Source organism: Pseudogymnoascus destructans (assembly GCF_001641265.1).
Source record: "Pseudogymnoascus destructans isolate 20631-21 unplaced genomic scaffold scaffold_38, whole genome shotgun sequence".
Taxonomy (NCBI): Eukaryota; Fungi; Ascomycota; class Leotiomycetes; order Thelebolales; family Thelebolaceae; genus Pseudogymnoascus; species Pseudogymnoascus destructans.
Window position 1 is genome coordinate 1 of NW_020167557.1, and position 22,380 is coordinate 22,380.

A 22,380-nucleotide genomic window follows, 5' to 3' on the forward strand; every position below is an offset into this window, starting at 1 on the left:
AAAGGCCCGTGATCTTCCCATTTCCCCCGAGATTACTATCATCCCGGCCTATGCACCAGCCTGTGCGTTGCTGCTACCTTCATCGCTTTGGCACTTTCTCTTGCAGCAGCGGAGTTCTAACTCGAGCAGGGCTCCTAGCCTTCGTGCCATCTCTGCCTTATTATTTCAAGTAATGTAAGGGATCCGTGTATCCTTTCCATGCACTTACGCAAACCCTCGGGGCACGCCACCTGGTTACGGCCACTCCTCTCGTAAACGTATTAGGACGTCCGACCCACGTCGTGGCCACGCGATGCATCCACTCCCCCCCAGGCTTCGTCGCAATGAAACCACATCCCCTGTACGACCTGGCCCCATCTCCTTCATCACCCACCCCCATCCTACCTCCCCAGCCCCCCAACCACCGCCCCAACCATAACAGCAACCTCCCTCTCCCACTCCGCCATCCGCCTCTCATCTCTCATCTTCCCCGCCCCACTCGGAACCTGACACCCCCTCGCCACCGCCTCCGCCACCATATCCCTAACCGCATTCCTATTACTCTTCAGCGTCCTCGCCTGCATGCCCCCCGCCTTAACCAGCTCCTGCACGCGCGGCGACAGCGCCGATGCAAGGCTACGCCAAAAATAGCTGGTGAGACTATTCGTCTCTAGCGCTGCTAGTACCGGGACGAGGAAATTTGGTGGCGTGGAGAGCGAGGGGAGGGTGGGGGCTTTGAGGGAGGAGAGCAGGAGTTCGAGGGCGACGAGGTTTTGGCACCGGGAGGAGACGAGGAGGAGTGCGTCGTCGAGGGTGCGGAGGACGCCGAGGGCGCGGATTATGGAGGTTGTGGAGGTGGTGAGGGCGACGCGGAGGTACTCTTGGATGGATTGTACCATCCACTCTGCTTCGAATCTTATGCTCTTCCCTCTCTTCGGTGGTTGTGGGGAGAGCAGGTAAAGCGTCTGTAAGGCGGAGGTGCGCGGGACTTTGCGTCCTCAGCTTGTGCGTAGGTGCTGCCGGAGCCGGTGAGTGTTGACATGGAGAAATCCCGCACGACTTGCTGGGCTTTGGCGTGAAGTGATCGTTCAGCTGGTGCGATCAGTTCGCGCTGTAAGGCGGCGATGGCGTGGACTTTCTCTAGGTTCTCCCCCTCTTCGCCGGGGCCATTAGCGGCTAGCAGCGCGCGACAGGAGAGAATTGTGTTTGAAGCGCGGACAGTGGAGCGGTGGTCATCGCGGGACTGGGCGTTACGGGGCTGCTGCTCGGACATCTGGACTTCGAGCTGGCGACCTAGTTGGAGGGCGCGGCCGACAGAGCGACCTAGGCGGACAGTGTGCCATAGGCGCTCGGAGACGCGTTGGACTTCTTCAGCGGCTTCGTGGCGCGAGATGACTTCCTGCTCGAGGCGTTTGTAGGAGTCGTTTAGGGAGGCTGCTTGGGAGGAGAGTTCGCTGACGATGTGTTCTGAGGCGTGTGCTTGGGTTTCGGTGTGCGAGAGGAGGGGGAGGGCGGAAGCGGAGGTGAGGGTGTGGATGTGGGAGTCGACTTCTTGGATGTCGAAGAGGGACGCTGGAGAGGGGGGTGGAGAGGTCGAGGGGGGAGTCGGTCGCGTTGTTGGTGGTGAGGACGAGGGTGTTGGCGAAGGCGGGGGCGGAGAAGGAGGGATCGAGGAAGAGCTCGTAGTCGATGTAGGAGGGGTCGGAGGCTTCGGCTGAGTTGTTGGAGGTGGTGGCCATTGCGACTGCTGGTTGTGGTAGTGGGATTATGCTACACTGGCTTTGGCATTATGGTGAAGTCGCAAATGGTGAGTGCGTTGATACTGTGACTGTGTTAACTAGCCACTAAGTTATATCAAAGATTTGTGAAGCCGTCACAGAGAGCACCGGATGGATTGTTTCGCCGCGATCCGTAAGTTTATGGGAAGCTTGGACCATGGATCGGTGCGTCATGGCTCAAGTCCAAATGGTTTTGTTAGTCCTTAACTAAAAACTGGGACTGTGTCCGAACCTTGCAACTTCATCAACAAATCCCTCCAGCATATCATTATCACCCATAGATCGGCCCCCAGCTCGAGAAATGTGCTCAATCGAGGAGTGAATGCGATTCTAAGCGCGAGCCGACACTCATCCGCGCCTCCGAAGCTCTCCCACCATCACGATGCCTCTCTTCGACGCACGCGACGTCCTCTCCTTCCCCGGCGGGAACAACGCCAGCGACACCGTCATCGCGGGTATAAACTTCAATCTCACAACTCTCCAGCACTGGAACTACACCCTCTACTCTAACGGCACGCTCTCGAATAATTCGAACTGCTTCCTGACCTTCGAGTCATACACCCCCCACCTCCTCCCCAACGGCACATTCCTCAACACAACATCATGCTATAGCCCCTTGAACGGACTCGGGAACCGTGCGAAGCCCGGTATTGCTCTAGGCGTTTTCTTTGGTCTCAGCCTTGTCTTCACAATGATCACCTGCGCAAGCACGGCAGGCTCTTCCTGCCATCTGAGAAGAGGTTCCACGCCATCGGACGCCGCTGGCAATGGTACTGGATGCTCTGGGTGGCAGGGTGTGGGATGGCCAGCGGCTTCACCAGCGTCGATGTCGACCGCTACTACCTCCCCGAGTGGCCGCTAATCCTCAACTCCATATTCTGGTACCTGATGATTCCCAGCACACTGGCCATCGTGTGGGAAAGCGTGCGCCACTGGGGCAGTTGGCAAGAGCGCCAACTCATCGACCCAGACCCCTTCATACTAAGCCAAAACGATAAAAGAGGCCGGAGGGAATTCTATATGCCCCTCGTCTTCTACGGCTTCGGTTTCCTCGTGAGTCCCCTAACCTGACCCCTACACCCACCCACCCCCAAGTCGGAAAAAAACACCCCACTAACACCCCCCCCAGCACTTCTTCATGGCCGTCCCCCGCAACTGGACACCAATCTCCTACCAACGCTCGCCCTCCCAATCCCTCCAAGTTGCCGCCCCCCAAGCCACAGACGGCCGCTTCAAAGCCGGCGCCATCTTCCTCTTCTTCGCGTGGCTCACGATCCTCTTCTCCCTCGCCCACTCCATGCACTACTACACCCCCCGCCCCTCCCTCCTGCGCACCCTCGCCTCCACCCCACCGGCTTTCCTCCTCACCCTCCCGCTCTCTCTCACGATCGTAGCGTACCAATTCCTCGCCGCTTTCTCGTTTGCGCATAGCCCGCTCAACCTCTCCGCTTCCCCGGCGATAATTTATTCCTTGGGCTGGGCGCCAATCGTGCTTATCTTCATCATCTACGAGGTGGCTGGGTACACGTACCCCAACGAGGACCGCGAGCTGATCCGCCAGCGCCGCCTCCGCGGCCAGGAACTCGATAGGGAGATGGGGTATAACCGCAAACCACCCTGGTGGCGCCGTCTCAACGGTAACCACAACCTGACTGTCCAGCAAGCCCTAGCGAGGAACGCGCAGGAAGTCAGCGGTGCCCCAAGGGCCGCAGATTGGTCAGCAAAGGACGACGTAGAAATGTCCCCCCTCCCCTCAAAACGCAATGCCGAACGCGAGGTGCGGATTGACAACACCCCCGCTGGCCGCGCCTTAGCGCGCCACGAGAGTCGCAGGGAGGCAGAGCTGGATGAGCGGGTGCGAGAGGCTGCTATGGCACTATTCACGCCGCCTGTAGAGAGGAAGAAGACGGATATTGCGTATTTGATGGGGGATGATATGGATGGGAGGGGGGGCCGGGGGCGGGGACGGGGGTGGCGTGGGATGAGTGTGGAAGGAGTGGGAGTACGGGGAGTGTGGCGTCGGGGACGACGATTGTGGGGGCGAAGCCGCAGGTTGTTAGGAGTATGTTGGATATTTAGGGTAAAGGTAAAAAAGGGGGGGGGGCGGGGTGGGGTTTGGTTGGGATTGGTTTGGGGGTTGGATACTGGGATAATATGGTATATGGGATGGGAATAACTAGATACACCTCGGCGGTTACGGGCATGGGGCTCGAATTCGCTCTTTTAATATATATTTATGCACATACACCTGCACTTTCATCCTTCCGAGCAGTAGTTGTGTATATATTTCCTCTCTTCAAACAAAATCTAAGCTGTTTTGGATATGCTGAAAATAACTGAGTTATACCTCCCCCCTTTCTAAGTGTAAGAAACATCAACACCCACACCCATCACGTCCACATGTCCCCGCCCGCAGCGGTACAGTCTAAGCGCCCCCCTCAACACTCTCCATCCTCTCCCCGCCCCCCTCCCCTCAACATCCCTCATCAACCATCCCATCATCCCCCACACAGCCCCATAGCCTCAACCCTCTCCTCCGCACTAAAAAGATCCCACCACCTACTCCTCCACACCGTCACTCCCCCCCCCTCCCCATCCCCCCCTTTACACCCTGGCCCAACCCCATCCCCCCCCTCGACCCCGTCAAGGCCCTCCAGCCCCACCAACACCCCCCTCCCAACCCGCAACCGCGAAATAGCAACATGGTGATTCAAACAGCTCACCAAGAAGACATCATCCCACTCCGCGCCGGGCTGCCGGCCGATACACTGATATCGCGCCTTCCGGTCCCAGGTCGTGGAGGGGGGGCGGAGCTGGCGGTATGCGTCGTACAGGGAGGCTGTTTTGCGGGTTGGGCGGCGTTTTGGGGGAGGGCGGGGGCCTGTAGAGGAGGGGGTAGGGAGGTCTAGTGCGGGTTTGGCAGCGGTTGTAGGGGTAGCGGCGGGAGTTAGAGCAACAGCCATACCCTCTTCCTTCCCGATTGGGCCGCCTGGTCCGCCGCCCCAGCGCGGTTTGAAACACCACCATTTCGCCGGGTCGGCGGGGTCGTGTTTTATTTCCTCCCTGCCTTCGCGGTTGCGCTGCTGAGCTGCTACGAAGAGCGCAGCAGTTTCGCGGGCGAGATCGAGGAGCTCATCGAGGGGTTTGTCGAAGGATGTAGCGTGGCGCGCGGACAGAGCGGCGAGGGGTCCCTCGATGATGCCGCCGCGGGCGGAGAGGCAGTCGGATGGGGTGCGGTAGATGAAGGAGATGTTTGTAGGAAACGAGGATGGCGGGGAGGAGTTGGGGAATGTCGAGTTTGGGGGGGTGAGACGGAGGGACCGATGTGGAGACGTGGTTCGACGCGGGGGAGGGAGACATTGCAGCTGAAATCGTAGGCGACGAGTTTGACGAACGTGGCGAGCAGGGCGGCGCGGAAGTCGGGAGGGGTTTGGGAGCCGGTGCCGGAACGGATGTGGATGCGTTGGTGCGCGGGTTCGGGGTCGGCGAGCGGTTCGGGCCCGGAGAGGGAAGTGTCGACCCAGAATCCGGAGATGAGCTCGAGGTTCTTGAAGAACTCGTAGGCGTTGCCGAGGCGGGCCGTGGGGGTGGAGGGGAGGCGGCGCACGGTGCGGAAGGCTGCGGAGTTGGGGGTGGAGAGTTCTTTCATGCGCTCGTTGTAGGTGGCGCGGCCGGGGGCGGGGCGGCCGTTGTTGAGCGGGGGAGGTGGGATGGGGGGGTGTCGTCGAGGTCGTCGGCGTCGGTGTCGGAGGAGGTGGGGAGCGGGGTGGACCAGGAGGAGGGGGGGAGGAAGGAGGGGTCGGGCAGGAGGGAGGTAAGGGGCGCGTTGGGGATGATGTGTAGCCCGAGGGCTTCGAAGTGTGTGAGTTTTATGTCGGCGGGCCGCTGGATGCCGCGGATGTAGGTGCGTAGCGGGATGTCTTCCGGTGGGGGTGGCGCGGTGCCCGGGGCGCGAGGGAGGAGAGAGGGGAATCGGACGGGTGTCGGGGGGGGGATCTCATGCGGTTGGCTTGGTTCGGCTGGTGCTGCTCCTGGAGGACCTGTGGTATGAAACGTCAGATGGGTGCCAAGCGCGTTTGAGGGAGCGCGGATGCAGTATGCCCGCTGTATCCGGTGGACGGATGCGGAATTGAGGCTATGCGACGGGGGAATCCCGCGGAGATGGAGAGGAGCGCTGCGCGATACTTCATGGAGACAGACGATGGGTGAGTGCCGCACGAACTGGAGGCCATGGGGGAAGGGAGGGGGCCAGGGCACACCAGAAGCCGGGCGAGCAAGCCACGAATAGATGGTCACAGAACGGATGAACTCTGGGGAGTACCCTTATGTCTATGAATGCTATGGACGCGCATTTATAGGCTGAAGGGCGGATGTAGAGACAGTAGACAGAGGTTGGTATGACATACCTGGAGCGGCTCTGGCTCCCGCGCTGGCAACTTGGAGTATACCACCGCTGAACATGGCTGCCAGAGATTGGCTGGCAGGATGGAGAAAGATAAGAGAGGCAATAGAAATGTTTTGTCTATATCATGTCGAGTAGCTGTGAGTATATGGTATAACTATAGTATATATAGCTAGGGAAGAGACGTCGTTGAATGTTTTTGAGGGGGGGATGTTTGTTGTAGTTCGAGAGTGTGGGGTTGGGTGGCTGGCGTTGGTGTGGTATGGCCCCATAGACACTAAGGTGACAACACCTGTATAGTGGGACGATAGTGGAAGGATAGTAAAGGACCGTATAGGCACAGGACTGGATAGTTGGGGAGAATAACTCCGTCCGGGACACCGGTTCACATCCGGGGACGCACGAGAATGCCAGATAGGGCAATTTGTGTAATATATGCTGTGCGATGTTGTGCTGTTCCGACGCGGTTGTAGACGGGGTATTAAGAATCGCACAAGCGCTTGCTTAGCACTTCATTTACCTGTCGTAGGTTTTAGTTCTCTGCTTTTAACAATGCTAATTAATGCATTATACAATGCACCCTTTGCAAACTAGTTAACAGCTGTATAGATTAAGGTTAGAGAGCTATTTTAATGATGCGCAATTGTGATGAGGCTTTAGTTGGGTTATTTAGTGTCTAAGAAACCTATGGTTAAGCGGTGTTTAGGTGAGAGGTTGGAGGTGTTAGCGTTCTAAACCTTAAGATCAAGTGTAGATATTACACCCTTAGGGTTGAATGGGAGAAGTCTAGCACCTTGGAAGCTTCCTTAAATGTTGCTTTCTGTCATTACAATGTTAAATGTAGCATGGAAGGCAGGAAAGAAGTCATCCTTAGTAATGTGAATAATATAACGTACATGTATAGCGAAAGCGCCAAACAAGCGAAAGCGCCAAAATGATGCGGTGACCAAACCCCCCAACTAAATGTTAAATTCCTCAACAACAAAACATGCCCCATAAAAACGATGAAAGCCAATTAGTGCTAGCTATCCAGGCTATGCAAAGCGACCCAAAGTTACGCCTTCGAGTTGCTGCTAGGATCTATTCTGTGGACCACCGCAAGCTAGGTCGTCGTCTAGAAGGTGTACCTTCACGACGCGATATCCAAGCCAACTCACGGAAATTAACTAACCTAGAGGAGTACGTCCTTGTTCAGTATATACTCGACCTAGCTGCCAAAGGGTTTCCTCCTCGGCTGTCTGTTGTTGAAGATATGGCAAGTCGACTACTTGCAACACGCGACGCGTCACGCGTTGGGTCGCGTTGGGCTTCAAACTTTGTTAAGCGGCGTGTAGAGCTCCAGACACGCTTTCAGCGCAAATACGACTACCAGAGGGCTAAGTGCGAAGATCCAGAAGTTATTAATGGCTGGTTTGAGCTTGTGCGTAACACAATTGCGAAATATGGTATCGATGAAGCAGATATCTACAACTTTGATGAGACTGGGTTTATGATGGGCGTTATCTCAACTGCTATGGTTGTAACAAGCTCAGACGGGCGGGCAAAAGCAAAGAAGGTACAGCCTGGTAATCGGGAATGGGTTACAGTAATCCAAGGCGTTAGTTCTCAAGGTTGGGCAGTACCACCATTTATCATTGTTGCAGGCAAAAACCACCTTACATCTTGGTATGAGAATAGTGGATTTTCAAGCGATTGGGTGATTTCTGTTACTGAAAATGGCTGGACTACAAACGAGAGAGGCATGGATTGGATTCAGCACTTTGAGAAGCATACAAAGGCCCGGAGTGTTGGTGGTTATCGCTTGTTAGTCCTTGATGGTCATGAGAGCCACCACTCAGATGAGTTTGAGGAGTACTGCAAGGAACACAACATTATTACGCTTTGTATGCCTGCTCACTCTTCTCATCTACTCCAGCCACTTGATGTTGGCTGTTTCGGCCCGTTAAAGCAGGCCTATGGTCGGCAAATTGAAGATATGATGCAGGCTCATATTTCTCATATTACAAAGGATGACTTCTTTCCTGCCTTCCACGCTGCATTTAACACTACAATGACGGAAAGTAACATTTGAGGCGGGTTCCGAGGGGCAGGGCTTCTTCCATTTGACCCTGAGAGAGTGATATCTACACTTGATCTTAAGTTAAGGACACCAACGCCTCCAAGCTCCCGCCCAGGTACTGCTCAACCTTGGGTTTCTCAGACACCAAACAACCCAATTGAAGCTATGTCACAGTCTACATTTATTAAAACTCGGATTTCACGCCATCAAAATAGCTCTCCAACCTCAATCTATGCAGCTGTTGACCAGTTTACAAAGGGTGCATCGCAAATAATGCATCAATTAGCACTGCTAAAGGGAGAGAACCAAAACCTACGACAGGCAAATGAAGTACTAAGCAAGCGCCGGAGAGCTAGGAAAACACGACTACAGCAAGGAGGATCACTTAGTCAACAAGGGGCGCAAGAGCTACAGGATGAGAGGGATGTTGTGCAGCAGGTAGAGCAGGAAATAAGGGCAAGCCGTGGTCGGAAGCCAAGGGAAGAAACCCGTGCCCGTCGCTGTGGCAAGTGTGGTGAGACTGGGCACAATGCGCGCACGTGTCAGATTGTAATAGACACCTCTGAGGAAGAGGACTCCGAGTAGTTTCAATTGATTTCTAATGTTGTGGTAGATTTATCGCAATGTTTGTCGTGAGGGTAGATAATTTTGGCGCTTTCGCTTGTTTGGCGCTTTCGCTATACATGTACGTTAAGCCTATATCATATCTTTAATTTGCCGACTATAGGCTCTCTTTTACGGGCTAAAACAGCTAACATCAAGTGGCTAGAGTATATGAGAAAAGTAAGTAGGCATACAAAGCGTAATAATGTTGTGTTCTTTATAGTACTCCTTAAACTCGTCTAAGTGGTAGCTCTTATGACCATTAAGGACTAACAGGCAATAACCACTAACAGTCTAGGGCTTTGTATGCTTCTTAAAATGCTAAATCCAATCTATCCCTCTCTTGTTTATGTTATGATTATAGCTGTAAGGACACAGGCAACCCAGCTTGTCATACTGACATTCGTTGCACTCAGTTTGCTATCAAACTCAAGAGCAAACTTAGAAATCTCCTCCTCAAACCTACAAGTCACTATACATATTTTGGCTTGTCACACCAACAACAAGAGCAATACTACTCAACGATTGCTACAACCCTCTATGATTCATTACATGACATCACTCCTTAGTTACTGGGCTAATACTACACATGACATATTTCTATCAACTAGAGGCCTAGGAACATGAACGATAGCTCCAAAAGCTTCTACAACCATCTATGATTCATTACACGTCATCGCTCCTTAGTTACCCACAAGATTGGTTAGGTTATGACATAATCTGTCTATAGGGGTACTCTGACTTTGGACCTCCTTTCACTTCCTATAGGCTAGAAACCTAGGAGATGGTTCTATGGGATTCTCTTACGTCGACTACAGTTACCAAGCCTGGTTAGTCATGGAAAGTCTTGGAAAATGAGAGAACTACACTCCTTTAGCATAAATAGGATTGCCCTTTCCTTAAGAAAGGGCAAGCAGACAATACAGTAAATTGACTATCACATACTTCCACGTCTTTTCCAAGCTTTCAAGCATTGATCTTGTTACTCCTTGTTTCTGAAAAGTCAGTGAGGTTCTAACCTCTGACTTATCCCTGAGTTCTCAGACTCAACATTTGTTACAACTTGTCTAAACAACTCCACTACATCATACACCTGATTGCTGCGTTGTGGAATAGTCTAAGCTACGACCCTTTGGCTCTTTTTCCTAAGACAGTGTGTTGTCTTAGTAAAATCACCCCTTCCTTGGGTGGCTAGATTCTCACATCAGGTGCACCCACCATTACATTGTTGGTAGTACTACCTTTGGATATCAAGGTAGATTAACAGATATTTCGATTAAGGGGGAGGCATATAGACAACCACAACTAGATGAATCAAGAGCAAAACAAGCTATGATTGCTGTGTTACTAGGGGTGGTTTGACCTCTGCAGTGCTGGGATAACAGCACCCTGTAACGCTGACTTCTAAACGATAGAAGACACAGAGGTTCTCTTGCGTAAAGGTTTACTTATCAGAGGAGGCAGGGGATCAGACACAAAGGCTTCAAGTAACACGTTACTAGTATATAACAAATACTGTATTGAGTTGAGCACGAAGCTCCTATCTAAGGAAATACTATCTACTTATATAGTGGCGTCGTGCCTAGTGGACTCTTGGGAACTCACTCGAGTCCTCGGAGTCCTGGACTCTTAGGACTCTTCTCATCATCCTGCGAGTCCATCACGTGCCTAGTGGACTCCTGGGAACTCACTCGAGTCCTCGGAGTCCTGGACTCTTAGGACTCTTCTCATCATCCTGCGAGTCCGTCACGTGATACTTTCGGAACTACTATTCCCCGCTGCCCCTCCAGGTACCAGGGCCGGTCTCATGCGACCTCCCTCCTTCCTGTCCTGTAGTTGGCCAGCCTTCTTGTTCCGTCGTAACACTCGCTCCCTTCCCCTGGGCATTCGTCTCGAATCCTATAAGTACGTCCATGTCCCCGGGACTCTGCTGCTCCTCAGCGAGTCCTTCAACATGCAACATGCCTACTGACACTGCCCGCAAACTCCAGGAACGCAACGATCTTGTCCGTCGAATAAAGAACCACGGATACGAACTACCCGAAATGGATTCTTGCTCGAACTGCGTGAGGCGAAACATTACTTGCGTGTCGTCTCCAAATGATTCACGGCGGTGCGCCGAGTGCGTTCGTCGCAACTTGAAAGAAAAGTGTGACTGTATGGGTCCTGAGCATCCCGACTGGGTGAAGCTCGAACGGGAGGAGGATCGCCTGGATCGCGAAGAGGAAGAAACCCTTTCGAAGTTACTTCGTCTGCGGAAGCAGAAACGCCTCATCCGAACCCGTGGTAAAGATATGCTCCGGCGAGGTTTGAAAACCTTCGACGAGCTTGATGCGGCAGAGGAGGCCGAACGTGTGGCTGCTGAGAAGCGTGACGCTGTTGAGGCCGAGGAACAGGCAGTTAGCGCTGCCTCCTCGTCTGTGACCGGGACCCCCGCTTCCTCCGATCCACTGGCCTACTCCCCTGCATCTTGGGATCAATGGCTGGCGGATGGCGGCGTCGATATTCCTCCAGCAGTTCTTTGCTGATGTTCCTTGTTGGTTCCCACGAATTATCCGTAGGTTCGTAATTTTCCCATTTTATCAAAAACTCTTCTCGACGTCCTACTAACCTTCTGTCTAGGATCGCTTCGACCTCATATTCGATTATCTCATTCTCGGGTTGGAGTTCGGTGTCGGTCGCAATTGGGGTATTTCCTCTTGCTGGTTCCAGTAGTGAGACATGAAATACCGGGTGTAGTCTAGACTTCCTGGGTAGCTGCAGTCTGTAATTAACTGAGCTGACTTTGTTCAATATTTTGAATGGTCCCAATTTCTTGAAGTCCAACTTTGTGCTTGGTCGTTTCGTTTTGATATGTTTCCGGAGTAGGTATACTTTATCCCCCTCCTTGAAGGCAGGTTCCATACTGCGCTTCTTGTTTGCGTATGCGGCGGATCGTTCATTTAAGAATTGGATGTCCGTCGCAAGTTGTTCGTGGAACGATTTCAGTTGTTCCACCACGATCAGGGCTTGTTCAGCTCGTGATTCATCCGGTCTTGGTTGCCTATATGCTTCTGGCTGGTAGCCATAATTGGCAAAGAATGGTGAGACTTTCGTTGCTTCTGTCATCGCGCTGTTATATGCAAACTGTGCGATGGGTAAGATCTGAACCCAGTTATCCTGTTGATGATTGACATAGCTTCGCAGGTACTGTTCAAGGGTCTGATTTAATCTTTCTGTTTGGCCGTCTGTCTGGGGATGAAAAGCTGTTGATAGCTTATGATTTGTTCCCAGTAGCGCCATCAATGATTTCCAGAATTTCGAAGTAAAGAGCTTGTCTCTATCTGAGATGATTTCTTCTGGCATCCCATGATCGGCTAATATGACTCGAATGAAGGTATATGCGAGCGCCTCGGCGTCGCTAGCTTCTAGATATGGTATAAACTTCCCATATTTCGTGAGTCTTTCCGTGATGACGAGGATAGAGTCGTATTCTATTCCTGTTAACGGGTCCTTGGAGGGTGGAAGCTTGACGATGAAGTCCAAAGCTATTGATTTCCACGCTCCTTTTGGTACTGGTGTCGACTTGAGTTGTCCGTATGGCAGATGCCTATTGGATTTTGACTTGCTGCAAATGTCGCACTCTCTTACCACTGTCTCTACCTGCTTCCTCATACCTGGGAAGTAGTAGTGTCGAGTGATTCGTTCGAAGGTTCGTGTTACTCCCTGATGACCGTGTGCTGGTAACGAGTGTTGTTCTTGCACCAGCGGGCGTCTCATTTGACTTGGGACATACACTAACCCTTTGTATCGAATCAATCCTTGTTCGTCGATGGTGAAGTCGCCTTCGACTTTGGACAAGACTCGCTTGGCGCATTCGTCTGTTGCGTAAGCTTTCTTGAGTCTTTCCTCGAGTTCTGTATCTTCGATGACTGAGATCGTCGCTAGTAACTCGTTGTACTGTATTCCTGCATCTGTTTTCTTCAGAATTGCTCTAGGTCTTTCTTCCTTTGGGCCGGCGTAGTCGGTCCGTCTGCTGAGAGCATCTGCTTTTGCATTCTCGGAGCCCTTGCGATAGGTTATCGTGAAGTTGTAGGCTGCGAGGGTTTCTGCCCAGCGGACTTGTCTGCGGTTTAAAACCTTGGTCGTGGTGAAGTATATGAGGTTCTTGTGATCCGTCCATACCTGCACAGGGTAGGTGGATCCCTCAAGATATACTCGCCACTGCTCAAAGGCAACGACAATAGCCAGTAGCTCCTTGTCGTGGATGTCGTAATTAAGTTCCGCGGGTGACAGTTTCCTAGAGTAGTACGCGATTGGTTTGAACTTACCGTTCTCGTCTGGTTGATTCAGACATGCTCCAATTGCGAAGTCAGAAGAGTCCGTTTCGAGGATGATCTTCTTTGCAGGGTCAAATGTAGCAAGGATAGGTGCTTCCGTGAACTTCGTCTTAAGTTCCTGGAAAGCAGCCTCTGCCTTGTCCGTCCATTTGAATTCGAGATCCTTTCTGGTAAGCTCCGTGAGTGGTTGAGCTACCTTGGAATATCCCGAGATGAATCTTCGGTAGAAGTTGGCGAAGCCTAGGAAGGCTTGCACTTCCTTGACCGTGGTCGGTGTTGGCCATTCCAACACTGCCGTTACTTTTGCTTGGTCCATCTTGATGCCGTGCGTTCCAATAATGTAACCCAAGAATTCGACTTGGTTTTTATGGAACTCGCACTTCTCTGGTTTGAGGAGTAAGCTGTACTCCTTTAGTTTCTTCAGGACGAGTTTGACATGCTTGACATGCTCCTCCTTGGTTGCTGAATACACCAGGACGTCGTCTAGGTAGACAATGGTAAAGATGTCTAAGTATTCGTGCAAAGCATCATTCATCAGTCGTTGCATAGATGCGGGTGCGTTTGTTAGCCCAAAGGGCATGACTTGATACTCGAATAGGCCATAGCGGGTGCGGAATGCTGTTTTCCACTCTTCCCCAGCCTTGATTCGGATCAGGTTGTATGCTCCTCGCAGATCTAGCTTACTGAAGATCTTTGCTCCTTAAAATCTATCGTGTAGTTCGTTGATTAACGGCAGGGCATACCTGTCCTTGATTGTGATGTTGTTCAACGCTCGATAGTCCACACATAACCGTAGGGAGCCGTCTTTCTTTGGTACGAAAAGCACCGGACTTCCTGCTGGTGATGTGGATGGTCTGATGAATCCTTTCGCTAGGTTATCATCGATGTACTCCTTAAGTACCTTCAGCTCCTTTTCCGATAGCTGATATATTGGTCCGAACGGTGGACTCTTGTCTTTCTCCAAAGGTATCTCGTGATCCCATGGTTGGTGCTTAGGAAGCGCCTCGTTCTTAGGGCCTTCCTGGAATAATCGCTCGTATTCCTTGTACTCCACCGGTATACTCGTCGGTGAGGATGCCTGGGCTAGGTCATCGAGCTCGGAGGTTGCACATAACTCCTTCCGGCCCTGGGAGGGTTTCTCCCGTTGTCGCGTGTCCGTCCGTTGTTCACACGCGCACTGGCTCATCACAACTTTCTCGTTCCACCAGTCGATCTGGGGGTTGTGTTTCTTGAGCCATGGCACACCAAGGATGCACGCATGGTTGTCCATGTGCACGATGTCAAACTGAATCGTTTCCTTGTGCCCGTGTAGCATGACCATTTCCAATGGGACCGTTTCGTGGGTCACCATTCCTTCATTAGTCGAGATGGGCTCTCCATCTACGACCATTAACGGGTATGGTTCGGTTTTCAATTGCGTCTTGAAACCTTGCGTGTCTGCTACTTTCTTTGTCATAAAGTTGCCCGTCGCTCCTGAGTCAATCATTGCTCGGAGGTGTCGCTGTTGTATCTTAGCAACCACATATAGTTGCATGCTGCCCGTCGTGGCGCATAGCTGGTCTGTACTAGGCCTCTTCGTGTCGCTCGCCGGTGGCCTACCGTCGAGGACTCCTAGTTTTTTGACTCGTCCGAGGAAGGATAGTATTCATCCGCTTCCAATGGTGGTCCTTGGGGAGATCGTTTCCCTCGCTCTTCTGCTTCGTCTAGCAGATGTGGGTATTTCTCGTATACCTGTTCGCTTTTGATAGGCAAGTCCCCTTCAGACTGGCTTCGCCTGAGGGCGTGAACTTGCTCTGCGTCTCTGAAGTGTATCCTGGGCGAGGATCGGGGAAACAACTGATTCTGGTGTTTCTTTTCCCAGTGGAGCTTGCAGTCATCTTCGCTGCAATACTCCCAGTAGACATACGCGTGCCAGGGATGATCAGTCTCTGTTGCGTCTGTCGTTGATAGTTCCCGCTGTCCTCTCACCCATGCACTATCTTCCCTCGGAGGCGTGGAGAACGTGTCTAGTTGCTCCATGGCTCTCCTTTCGATGCGTGGAGTGGGTCTCGCATTTTCCCGTCGGAGCATATCTCTGGCTTTCTCGTCGTACTTCTTCAGGGCTCTCCTGCGGTCCTGGTAGTAAAGTTCGACGCTTTTCATATACTTCAGTTTAGCCATATGCTCGACATCCTTCTCCAGTTCTTCCGCTTCTTGGGCTTCCAACTTAGCTACGTCTTGGGACGTGCCAAGCAGCCTGCGGGTATTCGTTAGTTGGTCGTAGTATCTCCAGAGGTCATCCTTGCAGTCGTCCACCTTGCATTTTAACGGAAGTCCCTGTAACAGGTTCCCGTAGAGGTCTTTAAGCATGGGGATTTTCCTCTGGCCATTGGGCTTGTCTCGTTCGGCCCTAATCTTCGCGTGGGCGTGTTTTGCCATGCGTCTTACTACGTTCTTGCACCGTGGACTCATTGGTTCCGTAGGTGCGAGTTCATCGAAGGTCTCCTGTTCCGAGACGGTGAACGATTCCGCCTCCGACCCTTCGTCTGAGCTCTCGTCTTCTGGGGTGCTTTCGCCATTAGTTCCCCAGTCCTGTTTGTTCACAAATGTGGCGTTCAACTGCATCCCCGAGGCGTTGTAACCTCCCCGGCCTTGCCAGGTAGCATTGAGTTGTTTGCCGACTTTGCGTCCGCCGTTCCCTTTCTTTGGCTGTCTGCAGTCTCGGGCCATGTGGCCTGGCTTGTCGCAGTTAAAACAGAGTCGTTCCTTGAATTGTCTGTCTTTCTTAGGGTCACGGGGTCGTCCAGGTTTGAACGTGGCATCGAGTTCCATTGGGTCCGACCAACGGTTGTCTCGCGGGTGTTGATCCCGTCGTCTGCCCTCGTTTCCCCGGTAGGGGTAACTTTTCTTGGGCTTGTCATAGGTCCGACGTTCCTTCTGGAATTCGTATAGTCGATTGTCGATTCGGACCGTATGTTCGATTAGCGCTACCATGTCCGTTGGTTGTTGTTCCAAACGGGCAAGTTCCATACGTATATGGCTCTTCAGCCCATGTCGGTAGTGGCTGATGAGTGCGCTGGCGTCCCATCCTGTCTGATTGCCGTATCTCTGGAATTCTGTGGAGTATGTGAGGGCGCTGCCAGTCTGCTTAAGTGCAAACAGATGGTCTTCTGCGGTCTTAATCTCATCGATGTCTCCGAACATGCGTCGGATTTCCTTACAGAATCCATTCCAGCTGCCAAACATAGTCTGCGTAGTTGTCATGCTTCCATTGGTACTTTCATATTTGAAATAGTCCTTGAGGAATGGTTCGATCCATCGCAGGGCTTCCCCCCTAAGGTAGGACGCAGTCCACAGGGCATAGCTCTCCTGGGTGGGAAACTTCTCATCATTGAAGTGCTGGTACAGTTCGACCTGTAGCAAAAACACCTCAAGTTCCTTTCGGTTGCCGGAGTAAGTGTCGGGCAACTTGACGCGTAGAGTTTCCTTGAGTTCGTTGACGGTGGGTGCATCGGGCATCTCTTCATTCTCAGGCTTAGACCTCTGAGACGAAGTTGGCGTGGTGGGGGTTTTCCCCTTCGAACTGACGACAGACATGTTGCTTTGTGTGTAAGCCGGTACCTCGTAGAAGTGGTGCTCAAAGTGTAACGCTGACTTCTAAACGATAGAAGACACAGAGGTTCTCTTGCGTAAAGGTTTACTTATCAGAGGAGGCAGGGGATCAGACACAAAGGCTTCAAGTAACACGTTACTAGTATATAACAAATACTGTATTGAGTTGAGCACGAAGCTCCTATCTAAGGAAATACTATCTACTTATATAGTGGCGTCGTGCCTAGTGGACTCTTGGGAACTCACTCGAGTCCTCGGAGTCCTGGACTCTTAGGACTCTTCTCATCATCCTGCGAGTCCATCACGTGCCTAGTGGACTCCTGGGAACTCACTCGAGTCCTCGGAGTCCTGGACTCTTAGGACTCTTCTCATCATCCTGCGAGTCCGTCACGTGATACTTTCGGAACTACTATTCCCCGCTGCCCCTCCAGGTACCAGGGCCGGTCTCATGCGACCTCCCTCCTTCCTGTCCTGTAGTTGGCCAGCCTTCTTGTTCCGTCGTAACACACCCGTGGTTTGGATTCCGCAACTGCTCTCGAGTTCGTCAAGACTCTGAGACTGTCGACGAACATCAGTGGCGCCACTGCCATTGTTGCCATCTACCAGGCGTCCCAGTCCATCTACGATGTCTTCGACAAGGTCGCTGTGCTCTACGAGGGTCGCCAGATCTACTTCGGACACAAGTACAAGGCCAAGGAGTTCTTCGTGAACCTTGGTTTCGACTGCCCCGAGCGCCAGACCACCGCCAATTTCCTCACCTCCCTCACCAGCCCGCTCGAGCGCATTGTCCGCCCTGGCTTCGAGCACAGCACCCCCAAGACCCCCGACGAGTTCGCCGGGGCCTGGCACAGGAGCGCAGACCGCGCTGAGCTGCTCCGCGAGATCGAGGAGTTCGAAGCCGAGTACCCCATCGGTGGCGCCCACCTCGAGAAGTTCAAGAAGGGCCGTCGCGCCCAGCAGGCACGTGGTCAGCGCATCAAGTCGCCTTACACCATCTCGGTTCCCATGCAGATCTAGCTTTGCGTTACGCGTGGCTTCCAGCGCTTGAGGGGTGACATGTCTCTCCTGTTCGCAGGTATCTTCGGTAACACGGTTATGGCTCTGGTCATTGCTTCGGTCTTCTTCAACCTCCAGAATAACACAGAGACGCTCTTCAGCAAGGGCGCTCTCCTCTTCTTTGCTATCTTGATCAACGCCTTCAGTTCTGCTCTCGAAATTCTTACTCTCTTCGCACAGCGTCCAATTGTCGAGAAGCACACGAAATATGCCTTTTATCATCCGTTCGCTGAAGCCATCGCGTCTATGATTTGCGATATGCCTAATAAGATTGGCTCGTCCATCTTCTTCAATATCACGCTCTACTTCATAACGAACCTGAAGCGCACCCCAGGTGCCTTCTTCACTTTCATCCTCTTCGGTTTCTCCTGTGTCATGGCCATGTCTATGTTCTTCCGTTCCATCGGATCCATGGCTCGCAGTCTACCTGAGGCTCTTGGTCCTGCCGCTGTCATCATTTTGGCTCTTATTATCTACACCGGTTTCACCATTCCCACCGTTGACATGCACCCGTGGTTCCGCTGGATCAACTACATCGATCCCGTCGCCTACGCGTTCGAGTCGCTCATGGTGAACGAGTTCTCCGGCCGCGGGGTACGAACCGCGTGCACGGAATCTTTAGAGGTGGTAACGATAGCTCCTCCATTTAAGAATAGCTCTTATGATCTAATGGCAAATCTAACAACTCTAAGTCACTCATTTTTACCACAATTGTCACATTTATGACAGTATTTGAAGAGTATTATGGATTTACGCATTGGCATTTGTGCGGCCTTGGCAATTCTTGGCAATTCTTAGCAATATCCTTAAGATCTAGATATATCCCTAGATCCTAAGGATAGGTCATAGGCCTTAAGGATAGGATATATCTAGATCAGTATCTAGATCAGCTTAGGTCATGTACGATCCGCGCCTAACACTAAGGAGGGAGTTAAAGGCTCTATATATACCTAGATTATAAATTCTAGACTATTCTATATAGATATATTTATAAGCATTTATAAGCATCTCAAATTCTCTAGAAGTTTGTAGAATTCTCTAGAAACATTTCATTTTTCTTATCTTATCTTATCTTATTGTTTATCTAGAACCATACCTAAATAGGTAATACTAAGCCTAATAAGATATAGATTATAATCATGATTATAATCATGACTAATGTATTTCACAAGCGAATGGATCACACAAGCAAGAGGATCACTAAACTTCCTACCTAAAATCGAGAAATTTACAAGATAATAACTCAACAACAACTTCATAATATCTCCATATTAAAAATGTATTTCCAGCCTTTACTATTCAGTTAAATTCCTACCTAATCATTTAGGAATAATCTATTTAGTAGTTCTTAAGATATTAAGTTTAAGCACTGAAATTTAGACTAGGTCTTTATATTTTAATATCTACTAGTCTAATTGCTTTAAAGCTTAGTATAAAGGAGTCTACATGTATATATAAGGCTACACACACATTTTCAGAATATATTATGAAGTTGTTGTTAAGTTATTATCTTGTAAATTTCTCAATTTTAGGTGGGAAGTTTAGTGATCGCTTCGCCTGGGTGATCGCTTCGCCTGTGAAATACGTTAAAATATAACGTGCATGTATAATGAAAGTGCCAAACAAGCGAAAGTGCCAAAATATCGCGACTACCCCATAAGAATTGCGATAAATCCACCACAACAATATAAATTAATTAAAACTACTCGGAGTCCTCTTCCTCAGACCTGTCTATTACAATCTGACAAGTGCGCGCATTGTGTCCAGTCTCACCACACTTACCACAGCGACGTGCATGGGTTTCTTCCCTTATTTCTTGCTCTACTTGCTGCACAACGTCCCTCTCGTCCTGTAGCTCCTGTGCTACCTGTGTCACGGTTCACCAAGGCATAGGGCGCCAGTTGGGTATTATGAATTAAACTCAATCTAGAGAAGAAAGGAAAGAGAAGAGGAGCACTCGAGCAGTGGCTCGATCTATATACAGCTATGTTGTTGTGGAGTGAATTCTCTTTAGCGAGACCAGTTCTGAGAGTTCACTCCACAACTGAAAACTTCGCTCCAACCCCGGAAAGATCCCCACACCCCTGAACCCCCACTCGAGTTGCAAGGCGCACTTGATATCATAACAACCTGTTGACTAAGTGATCCTCCTTGCTGTAGTCGTGTTTTTTTAGCTCTCCGGCGCTTGCTTAATACTTCATTTGCCTGTCGCAGGTTTTGGTTCTCTGCTTTTAACAATGCTAATTGATGCATTATTTGCGATGCACCCTTTGTAAACTGGTCAACAGCTGCATAGATTGAGGTTGGAGAGCTATTTTGATGATGCGCAATTCGGTTTTTAATGAAAGTAGACTGTGATACAGCTTCAGTTGGGTTATTTGGTGTCTGAGAAACCCATGGTTGAGCGGTGTTTGGGCGAGAGGTTGGAGGTGTTGGCGTCTTAAACCTAAGGTCAAGTGTAGATATTACACTCTCAGGGCTAAATGGAAGAAGCCCAGCACCCCGGAACCCTCCCTGAATATTGCTTTCTGTCATTGCAATGTTAAATGCAGCGTGGAAGGCAGGAAAGAAGTCATCCTTAGTAATGTGAATAATATGAGCCCGCATCATATCTTCAATTTGCCGACCGTAAGCTTGCTTTAATGGGCCAAAACAGCCAACATCAAGTGGTTGGAGTATATGGGAAGAGTGAGCAGGCATACAAAGCATAATAATGTTGTGTTCTTTGCAGTACTCCTCAAACTTGTCTGAGTGGTGGCTCTCATGACCATCAAGGACTAAGAAGCGATAACCACCAACACTCTGGGGCTTTGTGTGCTTCTCAAAATGCTGAATCCAATCCATACCTCTCTCGTTTGTAGTCCAGCCATTTGCAGTAACAGCGATTACCCAATCTGCTGGAAATCCGCTATTCTCATACCAAGATGCAAGGTGGTTTTTACCTGCCACAATGACAAATGGCGGCACTGCCCAACCTTGAGAACTAACGCCTTGGATTACTGTAACCCATTCCCGATTGCCAGGCTGCACCTTTTTTGCCTTTGCCCGCCCATCTGAGCTCGTTACTACTGTTGCGCTTGAGGTGACGCCCATCATAAATCCAGTCTCATCAAAGTTGTAGATATCTGCATTGTTGATGCCATACTTTAGAATTGTGTTCCATACAAGCTCAAACCAGCCACGAATGACTTCTGGATCTTCGCACTTAGCCCTCTGGTAGTCGTATTTTTGCTGGAAGCGTGTCCGGAGCTCTACATGGCGCTTAACAAAGTTTGAAGCCCAACGTGACCCGACGCGTGGCGCGTCGCGTGTTGCAAGTAGTCGATTTGCCATATCTTCAACAATAGACAACTGAGGAGGGAACCCTTTAGCAGCTAAGTCAAGTATATACTGAACAAGAACTGATTCCTCTAGGTTACTTAATTTCCGTAAGTTGGCTTGGATATCGCGTCGTGAAGGTACGCCTTGTAAACGGTGACGTAGCTTGCGGTGGTCTACGGAATAGATCCTAGCTGCAACTCGAAGGCGCAAATTTGGGTCGCTTTGCATAGCTTGGATAGCTAGCACTAATTTGCTTTCATCATTTTTATGGCGCATGTTTTGTTGTGGAGGAATTTAACATTTAGTTGGGGGGGTTGGTCACCGCATGATTTTGGCACTTTCGCTTGTTTGGCACTTTCGTTATACATGCACGTTAAAGACGAGTATTGTTAACCGGCGCCGTAGGCGCCGGTTTGTAAGCCGCCTGCCGTGAAGCCACGTAAGCACGTTATTGGGTGTTGGTCACGTGACCACGACGCGTAAACCCAGTAATATTACCAACCCCTCCAAACCCACCTTCTTTCTTCTTCAACAACGCGACGATGACCTCCACCAACCCCGCCACCGCCGAGGCTTCTGGCCTCAAAGCCACTGGTAAGTTCAATTTGTTTCCTTTCCTTCTGTTTTGTTTGATTGATTACTGTATACTAACCTACGTGTCATACTGACATTCGTTGCACTCAGTTTGCTATCAAACTCAAGAGCAAACTTAGAAATCTCCTCCTCAAACCTACAAGTCACCATACATATCTTGGCTTATCACACCAACAACAGAAGCAATACTACTCAACGATTGCTGCAAACTCTTCTACTACATCTGTTTATGCTACATACATCACGGCATATCATTTGGACACTCATTGAACAAGTTATTAAGAAAATCTCCTCCTTAAGGGGGTGGGCCAATACTACCACATGGCATATCTCTACCAACTAGAGGCCTAGGAACATGAACGATAGCTCTAGAAGCTTCTACAACCCTCTATGATTCATTACACGTCATCGCTCCTTAGTTACCCACAAGATTGGTTAAGTTATGACATAATTTGTCTATAGGTACTCTGACCTTGGACCTCCTTTTCACTTCCTATAGGCTAGGAACCCAAGAGATGGTTCTATGGGATTCTCTTACGTTCACTACATGATTAGCAAGCTAGTTGTGGGTCGCACTTGATTTCTAATACATTTACCAAGCCTGGTTAGTCATGGAAAGTCATGGAAAATGAGAGAACTACACTCCTTTGGCATAAATAGGATTGCCCTTTCCTTAAG

The 22,380-nt window shown here is 50.6% G+C and overlaps 4 protein-coding genes across 4 annotated transcripts; 1 reads left to right on the forward strand and 3 right to left on the reverse strand.

Moving 5' to 3' along the window:
* Nucleotides 1–380: 380 nt before the first annotated feature.
* On the reverse strand, nt 381–1,718 carry VC83_09212 (uncharacterized protein; the record flags this gene model as incomplete). The annotated part of the gene is made up of 3 exons (XM_024472657.1): nt 381–909; nt 969–1,458; nt 1,529–1,718. 3 exons carry the CDS (start codon nt 1,716–1,718, stop codon nt 381–383), a joined length of 1,209 nt encoding a protein of 402 aa, XP_024319767.1.
* Nucleotides 1,719–2,139: 421 nt separating this feature from the next.
* Nucleotides 2,140–3,836, forward strand: VC83_09213 (uncharacterized protein; the record flags this gene model as incomplete). Its single annotated transcript, XM_024472658.1, has 4 exons — nt 2,140–2,527; nt 2,551–2,810; nt 2,887–3,648; nt 3,705–3,836. 4 exons carry the CDS (start codon nt 2,140–2,142, stop codon nt 3,834–3,836), a joined length of 1,542 nt encoding a protein of 513 aa, XP_024319766.1.
* A 419-nt stretch (nt 3,837–4,255) lies between these two features.
* VC83_09214 (uncharacterized protein) lies at nt 4,256–4,720 on the reverse strand (the record flags this gene model as incomplete). The annotated part of the gene is made up of 1 exon (XM_024472659.1): nt 4,256–4,720. One exon carries the CDS (start codon nt 4,718–4,720, stop codon nt 4,256–4,258), a length of 465 nt encoding a protein of 154 aa, XP_024319765.1.
* A 128-nt stretch (nt 4,721–4,848) lies between these two features.
* Nucleotides 4,849–5,406, reverse strand: VC83_09215 (uncharacterized protein; the record flags this gene model as incomplete). Its single annotated transcript, XM_024472660.1, has 1 exon — nt 4,849–5,406. One exon carries the CDS (start codon nt 5,404–5,406, stop codon nt 4,849–4,851), a length of 558 nt encoding a protein of 185 aa, XP_024319764.1.
* Between the last annotated feature and the right edge of the window lie 16,974 nt (nt 5,407–22,380).